General features: G+C 39.9%; 1 protein-coding gene across 1 annotated transcript; it reads left to right on the forward strand.

The window, feature by feature from the left end:
• Nucleotides 1-7,569: 7,569 nt before the first annotated feature.
• On the forward strand, nucleotides 7,570-8,505 carry LOC130040220 (olfactory receptor 14J1-like). The gene has a single exon (XM_056132232.1). It carries the CDS (start codon nucleotides 7,570-7,572, stop codon nucleotides 8,503-8,505), a length of 936 nt encoding a protein of 311 aa, XP_055988207.1.
• The last annotated feature ends 944 nt before the right edge of the window (nucleotides 8,506-9,449 follow it).

Here is a 9,449-nt window from a genome sequence, read left to right on the forward strand (position 1 = left end):
TTGCTAATATCTATGGAGTTGATGTTTTTGTCTATTAAGGTCACATTTGGTGGTACTCATGGCTTGCTCCTGGTTCTGTGCTCAGGGATCACTCTTTGTGTGCTAGGAGGACCTTATGGGCAGGTTGGAGTTGAACCATGATCAACAATATCACTTATATCACTTAACTTCCCGTTAGTCGTCGATTTGCTCGAGCGGGTGCCAGTAACGTCTCCATTTGTCCCTGTCGCGTGCTAGTGTAGCCCAATGGCATCTGTTCGCTCCGGGAATATGAAGAGCCTCAAACCGATCGTTCATGATCTTGACAAAGAAGTCTGACCATCTGGTAGGTGGGCGGCCACGCGGTCTCTTGACATCCCGTGGAATCCAATCAGTAACAGCTCTAGTCCAACGGTCGTCTTTAAATCTCATTACGTGACCAGCCCATCTGATTTTCGACACCTTGGCAAATGAGACAGCGTCCCTGATCCTTGATCGTCGACGGATGTCAGAACTCCGGATTCGTTCTCTCATTTGAGTGAAACATGATATTCCAAGCATGGCTCTTTCTATTCTTCTTTGGGAGACCTGAATGGCGTTCTCATCTTGACACTACTTCCACTACCCAGCTGTCGCCACACTCCAGGATGCTTTCCGGACACATCATAAGACACTAAATACCCATCTTCTGGAATTGTCTAAATACCCATCTTCTGGAATTGTCGTACCATATTTGATAGGGTTCAAATATGGTAACACCTACAAGGGTGATTAGAGGTCACCCCAAAAGCCTCTATCCCTCTCGGAAAGACTGGCAAGCTACCGAGAGTATTCCGCCCACACGGAAGAGCCTGGCAAGCTATCCGCTGTGTATTCGATATGCCAAAACCAGTAACTACAACTGGTCTCATTCACCTGACCCTGACAAATGATCAACAATATGCAAGGGAAATCCCTACTTGCTGTAGTATCACTCTAGCCTCAATAGATTCAAGTTTATTGTGATATTTTATGCTTGATTGTAGGATTCTTAGTTCATCCTCTCTCCTCTGTCCTACTTCCTGCACTGCAGGGAGCTTAGATTCATTGAGTTAGACCAATCACAGTGCTCCCAAGGCATTCCCATTTCTCTGTCTTTAAGTTCTCCTTTGTGCTCAGCTTCCCCTATCTGTTAATCACTTATCTCAAAATTAGACCCTGTGACTTGTAATGTCAGGTTCTTGTAGACCTCTGGATTTTGCATATGCAAATGAAATATTGCTTGTCTCTTTTTTTTATGTCCTTTGCATAGTTTACTTTAGAGCAATATCCCTTTTGTATAGACAAAGGAAGACAGTTAAAGCTAAGCTTCTAGAAATTGTGGGTTAATTAACTCCCAGTAATATTAACTTTTTGGCATCTGTCATATTTACTTGACTTAAGCCTCAGTGGTCCTTAGTTCCTAGCACCTCAAAAGGAAGATCCTGATGAACAGAGTGGATGGACCCAAGGCAAGATGTAAGCTTCCCTGGCATCTAAAAGGGACAGGCCAAGTGTCATAACACTTATGAGTTAAGAGCACGAGTATGGAAAAATTCTGTCATGACCTAAAAAGAAATTGACAAATTAAGGACTCTGCATGGTTGGAAAGGACTAATCTGACCTGAGGACTATAGTCTGTAATATATAGCAAGATGTCCTCAGCTATCCCCATGAAAGCCACCCTTTGATTTATCTCTTTAAGTTTTCATACAAAATGACTAATATTATTAAAAAGTAGATTTAAGATGACTGTTTGAAAGGATATGAACTAAGGAAAGGAGAGAAATTGCCTCTAAATGGAATTCCACTCTTGGGCAGATCTTCTAGCAGGATGAGATCTTTGTCTTAGAAGAAGCTTCCCTGGAAGGAAGGACTTTACATATGTTGATTGTGCGATCTCAAGGATGTGTAATTGCTACCCCAACCTTGGATGTTTTGGCTCTTAACTAATGCCGGCAGATGGGAATTGGGGGCAGAGTAAGACGGGAATGGCGAGAGTGCAACTGGATGAACACAATGAAACTGGCTGGCAAAAGTGAAACTGGATGGGAAGTGTGAGACTGGAATGAGAATCATTGTACGTCTGGAATGGTGACGAAGATCGGAATAAACAGTGATTGGTCCCTGTTCCTTCCTTCATGCATCCAGCAGTGGTGGCCAGTCAAGGTGGGGAAGGGCTCCTGACTACCAAAAGCCCGCAGCACACGCCCACATTTTTTGAACAGGCAGTTGTTGATGAAACCCTTTTATATAAGTACAACCTGGAAAACTAAAGTAACCATAGTTTGAGCCACAGAAAACAAGTTGTGAAAATTTTTAATTATTACCTACAAATCAGATGTGAAAATAATGCAAATTTCACTATGTTTAAGAAATCCACCTCTGTTCTTTTCCCAAGTAATTTATGCAGTGATGATGGAAATCAGATATAACATTCATAGTAAATTTTCCTAATTTCAGTGAATTTTGGACCTTGCTTGATATCCACTGAGTGAGCCTCGATCAGAAGGACTTGGTCTCCCCACGAGCGGCACCAGGAAGTGCTCCAGAGCTGGAGCGATAGCACATAGGGTAGAGCATTTGCCTTGCATGCAGCGGACCTGGGTTCGATAACTGCATCCCTGTCGGAGAGCCCAGCAAGCTAACGAGAGTATCCCACCCGCACGGCAGAGCATGGCAGGCTCCCCGTGGCATATTTGATATGCCAAAAACAGTAACACCAAGTTTCACAATGGAGACATTACTGGTGCCTGCTAGAGCAAATGGATGTATAATGGGAGGACAGTGCGACAGTGCTACAGTTTACGATATCCAGAATTGCTGAGATCACTCTGATTTTAACATCACTAGTCATTCAGATCTCCATAACTTTCTCCCAATGCAAGACTTTCCCTGAAAACATCCCATCCACCATTGGCTTTGCCTCTTTAGATTACTGCTTACTCTGGATAGTCACAAGGAATAAATATTTAAGTAGAAAAATAATCTGGAAAGCAACAGAAAAACAGGATTTTACTTTATATATTCATTTTTGAGGAACCATTATTTATAAACGTTAACAATACAGTCTCAGGCCTACAATGTTCCAGCTCCAATCTCGTGACCTGTAACAGGATCATACTGAAAAATTTTGTGATTTAGAAGAGAGTATCTATGAAGGTATAGTATGTAAGAGATAATTTGATGTTTGGATACTTTGATGTTCTATTTTAATTTTTTTTATGAAATGTTAGTATTTAGTCTTCTGAATACATTCTCCCCATTGTAAGATTAACCTTATATTAGACATTTATCCACATATTTAAATTTTTTTACTTTTTTTCCTTTCATCATGTGTTCTAATTTGTTGTATGTATATTATCATGACATATGTGAATACTGATATTCTCTTTGTCTTCTTACCATTTGGATCTCAATGATTTATTTTTCTTCCCTAATTGTTGTGACAAGGATCTGCGATATACTGATTACAGCTTGATAAAGGAATCATTCTTGTATTGTGCCTGATTTCAATCTTTCAATCTTTTGCAATTAACTATGATAAAAGAACATAGTATTGGAACAAAATTCATTAAATATATATCAGGTAAATATATCCAGAGCTGTCCAGCCTATAACCCCCCCCAAACTTATCAATTATTTTAAAGTGATTTAAAAAATAAATAAAATAATGGTAAATAAATAAGCCACATCAAATTAAAAATGGTTTCTATGGCCAAAAATCAGCACTGGCTAAAATGAAAAGACACCTTGTACAATATAAGAACAAGTTTGCACAACTAATTTAGATAAATGCTAATATCCATTATGTATTATGCTAGCAAAACGCTCAAAAGTAAAAGTAACAAAATTCTCTTTTAAAATGATAAAAATAATAAACAGACACTTCCTTGAAGAGGGCATACAGATGACCCACAGAAATGAAGTACTCTCATTGTCCTCTGATATGAGGGAAATGCAAAAAAAAATTTTAATTAATAAATAAATAAAATCACAGTGAGATAACATATCACATATGTGACAGTGTCATCTATTTTAAAATTTTGAAGTAGTGCTGTAAAACAGGAACACTCATTCACTGTTTGTTGAAATGTTGTCAGTTTCAGTGTCTATCCAAAGTATCATGAATCTTCCTCAAAGAAGTAAAAATAGACCTCAAATATGATTCAGCAATTCAGCTTCTCAACATCTACCCCATGCAACAACAAAAAAACCCATTCATATCATAACTAAGCACAAATATTTCATTGCAATGATTAGTACAATAGGCAGGACTTAAAACAACTCAAATGTCTAATAAGAGAAGAATGGATACAGAAGTTATTATATAGATAATGCAATACTGGGCAGAATTTAGAAAAATTGAAATCAGATAGTTGATTTCAATGTCGATGGAATTGTAAGGTATATAAATGAATTAAGTCAGAGGTCAAATAAAAAAACCCATGATCTCACTTACCTGTGGTATACTGAAAGATAGGCCAAGATTGCAGAATAATATTGGAGTAGATGGAACAATGAGAAAATCTTGACCTTGCTTTACAAAAGTCAGATTACCAGAAAGTGGGGAGAGATGGAGAAGAAAAAGGCAGATTATAGGTCACATAGGGACAGTGGAGGGTATAAGACACTTTGCTTGGATGCTTCGGTGAGAGGCAATAAATTTGCACATACTGCTTTAAACTTTAATACTACTATAACAATGTCAACAAATCTATAATATAAAATATTACAAGTAAAAACAACTATAAAACTTCCTCGTTTAATAGGCCATAAATTATTCATTTTTATGCCCCATTTTTTAAAAAAAGGCAAGCACAAGTCTGGGTATTATCCCAAGTTCAAATTATAAATTAAATTGTGATACTGTTAATAAACTTAATTAAAGAAATTAATTTGTCTTGTGGCATATTCTATAACCAAAACACAACTTGTAATGTATTTATGTGATTCAATAAACACAGAAAAAGTTATACTTCCAGTAACTAGGTATGGTAATTAAAATCACTTCAACAGAAAAGTGTGTTGCAAGAAAACCCAATAGAATTCCAAGTTTGGACCCCAGGGTGTTGCACAGAATTGCCAATACCCAGAGCACCCAGGATCTCTGCAGCAGACAAAGGCACGTTCCATCTAACCCCAAATGGCCAAAGGATTGAAATGGACCAGGGTTTTCCTCTCCACAGTCTACATTCTATTGAAAGGAACGGAGTGGCAGAGCTATGACATCCATCTAAGTTTCAGCTTCTGAGCCTGGCAGCTTGTCCTTATGAGGAGGTAAGAAATTTCTAGCTGTGCTCAGGTGACATCCCTTAGGTTGTGGAAAATGAGCTGTATTGCTAAAATGGAATGCCCATAAAATTTTGAGGGCATAAAACAAATCTCATGTTTTTTTGAAGAATTTTTAAGCCAAAATACATAAATAAACATTCACTGTCACTGTCTTCCCGTTGTTCATCGATTTTGCTCGAGTGGGCCCAGTAACATCTCCATCGTGAGACTTGTTGTTACTGTGTTTGGCATATCGAATATGTCACGGGTAGCTTGCCAGGCTTTGCCGTGCAGGTGGGATACTCTCGGTAACTTGCCGGGCTCTCCAAGAAGGGCAGAGGAATCAAACCTGGCTCGGCCAGGCCAGCTGCACGTAAGGTGAATGCCCTACAGCTGTACTATAGCTCCAGCCCCCCAAAAAACATTATTTTAATTAAAAATTGGAAGATAAACTCTCAGAGTCTCCTGGCTCCTTGCCTGGCTGTCCTCACCGGGGCCTGTTAGAGGGAGGCGGGTTGAGTTCCCCCCACCCCGAGCAGAGCCCTAGCAGCTGAAAACCTCCAGAACCAACCACAACCATACTGAGACCACTCTCCGCACGTCCGGACAAGCCTCATGCATGAAGGAACTGGCAGACGAACCCAGGTGTGTGGGTCTTTGGGGCTGAGATCTCCGAGCCTGCTCAGATTGGAACTGGGCCTTCTCCACCCAGATCCCCCATCTTTCAGTAGGTAGGCGTCACACCCCCCCAGCTGCCGCCAGCCCAAGGTTTGTCCCATCAACGGCCAAGATGCAGAAACTATAAAACCCAGCTCCTGGATGCATCTTATTATCTCATTTTTCCTTTGGAGAACCTGGCAGGCTACCAAAAGCATCCTACCCACATGGCAAAGTGTGGCAAACTTCCCGTGTCATACTCAATATGCCAAATACCAGTAACAATGATGGGTCTCATTCTCCTAACCCTGAAAGAGCATTGAATATGGCTCTTTAAAAATCTCAGGGCTGGGAAGAAGGAGACGTTGCTGGTGCCTGCTCGAGGCAATAGACGAACAACAAGATGATCATGATCATGAAACTCTCTCACTGCAGAAACATTTTATGGAGTAAAATGATCACTTTTGTCCTTATCAACCCTTTTAATTCTAGGACTTGAGGGTGCAGTGTTGCTGGGTCCTCCAATACCAGGGAGCAACTATGCTCCCGCAGAAGTGCTTATGGTCCTCATGACCAGCAATGCTTTTGGAGGAGGCATGTGGTACCAGGGACCTAATAAGGAACTAAACTGGTCCTAATCTGGTACATGAAGAGAAATTCTCAGCTCTATACCATATTTCCATGTGCATATTTGTGTTTTCTTTGAGGGATGCTAGATGAAACTACATAATATGCATTCAGGCAACCCCTGGGCAAATCCCTTGATATTTGTCTAACCAGGCTGGCAGTTCAGAACTCAGACCCAAGAGTGAGGTGTCCCAGGAATCCTGCCATGCTGACAAAAAAGGAACTAGTCTGGCAGGGCTCGAAGACTTCCAGGGTTCTCTGAGAAGGCTCAGAAACTGCCTGGTGCAAGGAATCAAATCCAGCTGGGGAAAAGAGAGTGCTTTGCATGAAGAAATCCCAAACTTTGTCCTTTCTCAACTGGTTCTCAGAAACCCCCGGGAAGTGAGCTGGGAATGGCACCCAGCACCAATGAGAGTTTTTAAAACCAAACAAAAACAAAATCAAAAGCATAAAATCATGTAGGTACTTGAAAGCATATGACTTAACCTCTTTACTCTATCACCGATGATCTTTTCATTATTTTTTTCTGTTTAAAATTGAAATAGAAATTTTAACGTTAATAATCTTCAGAGTGTTCATTTCTTGCACAAAGACAATGTAAATTTGTCAGTATGGTTACCACTACAAAAAAATCTCTATTTATAGTGAAGAAGTTTTTCACTACATATTCTGCTTCTTCACTGGTGTTATTAAAAACATCTATTTAAAATTGTCTGGGCTGGAGCGATAGCACAACAGAAGGGCGTTTGCCTTGCACGCAGCCAACATGGCCGACCCGAGTTCGATTCCTCCGCCCCTCTCGGAGAGCCCGGCAAGCTACCGAGAGTATCTCGCCCGCACAGCAGAGCCTGGCAAGCTCCCGCTGACGTATTCGATATGCCAAACACAGTAACAACAAAGTGTCCAATGGAGACATTACTGGGCCCGCTCGAGCAAATCGATGATCAACAGGAGGGCCTTTACTTACTTACTTACTAAAATTGTCTATCGTGTCTTACAGCCAACAGCAGAACCATGACGAATTTCACGTTGAATGGGTTTCTTCTCCTTGGGTTTTCTGCCAAGCCTGAGCTAGAAATCTTGTATGCTTCTCTGCTCTTAGTCCTTTATTTGTTGGCTTTAACTGGCAACATGCTCATCATCACCACAACTTCCCTGGATGACAGTCTCCAGTCCCCCATGTATTTCTTCCTGAAGCATCTCTCCTTGTTGGATCTCTGCTACATTTCCGTGACCGTGCCGAAATTTGTTTACAACTCTTTCATGCATAGTGGGAATATTTCCCTTTGGGAATGCATAGTGCAGTGCTTTGCTTTCATTGTCTGTTGCTCTACTGAGGTGTTCATACTCACGGTGATGTCCTATGACCGCTATGTGGCCATCTGCCTTCCCCTGCGCTATGACATCATCATGGACGTCAGAACCTGTGTCCAGGGAGTCGCCGGTGTATGGGTCTGTGGGGTCGTTTCTGGAGTCATGCACACGGCAGCTACTTTCTCCATCCACTTCTGTGGCCCCCGCATCATTCACCAGTTCTTCTGTGATATCCCCCAGCTCCTGAGACTCTCCTGCTCCAATGAGTATTTGGGTGAAGTTGGGGTCATTGCCTTCGTGGCTCTGATATTATTTCTTTGTTTCCTGTTTATTGGGTTCTCCTACGTGCACATCTTCTCTTCCGTGCTGAGGATGCCATCTGCGGAGGGCAGAGCCAAGGCCTTTTCCACTTGCCTCCCCCACCTCGCTGTGGTCATACTGTTTTTTTCTACAGGTTCCTTTGAGTATTTCAAGCCTCATTCTGAATCTCCAACTGCTTTAGACATTTTCCTTACTATCCTTTATACAGTTGTTCCCCCAACATTCAATCCAATGATCTACAGTCTGCGAAATAATGCTATCAAGTCGGCTATAAGTAAGGTTTTTCAAAGAAGAGTAGCATACCTCTTGTGTTGAGACACTTCTATTCATTCTCAATTGTGAGACAAATTCAAAATATATCTTGGCTTTTAATCAATAATTCCTAAAATTGCCAGTATTTTGTGATTTATACAACTTTTGCTTTCTGCTACTTGAGTAACAGAATTGTTTAGTCCCAGGAGTACATAAGTACTACTTAAAAATTACTCCTGTGGATATCTTAATTTAAGCCTTACTATACTCACCTTGTGTGTGAAAATAATGTAAGTTTCGTGATGTTTAAGATGTCAACTTGATTTCTTTTCCTAATTATTTTGTGTAATGATGATGGAAAATACCATGTATAGGATTCATTGCTCATTTGTTTATACCTAATATACAATAGTGTCATTGGACATTTCTAAAAAATAACATACAATAATGTGTAATATAAGAATTGACAAAACTTGTCATAATTCTTAGTATTTTTTGCCATTTGTTACTTCAACTGTCTTCAATCAACAATTTCGTTCTCCAGTCAGTTGTGTTGCAGTCTTTGTGAAAGTTTCATTTTTCCACTTACTTGGCCTCTTCAGATAAAATGGATTAATTTGCAAGTTTGGGGAAAGAAATATTTATATAACAATGTAATGGTGAGAGCATCTGATATAAATGCTTGTAAAAGTTCAAATGAATAAATAATAATAAAGAGATGTAAACTTATGTCATTATTGAGATATATTAATAGGTACATATGCTAATAAAATGAAAGGATAATTTTAATAACTACATTACTCTGGTGGGGTTTTCAAGTTCATAAATCAATACAATACATTTTAGCATTATTTTGACTTCCAAACTCTAATAAATTAAAGCTACTGCCTATCTGGACAAATATACTCTGACCAAAATTGAAAATGTCATTGACGGATTCATCAGAAAAAAATGGAATGAAAGAATAATACATGAACTTACTGATTAAGTTTTCACATGGAGAAATA

Source organism: Sorex fumeus, unplaced genomic scaffold (genome assembly GCF_029834395.1).
Source record: "Sorex fumeus unplaced genomic scaffold, SorFum_2.1 ptg000094l, whole genome shotgun sequence".
NCBI lineage: Eukaryota > Metazoa > Chordata > Mammalia > Eulipotyphla > Soricidae > Sorex > Sorex fumeus.

Excerpts from the sequence above, each read along its gene's own strand:
- LOC130040220 (XM_056132232.1), top strand. The coding sequence starts at position 7,570 with ATGACGAATTTCACGTTGAATGGGTTTCTTCTCCTTGGGTTTTCTGCC.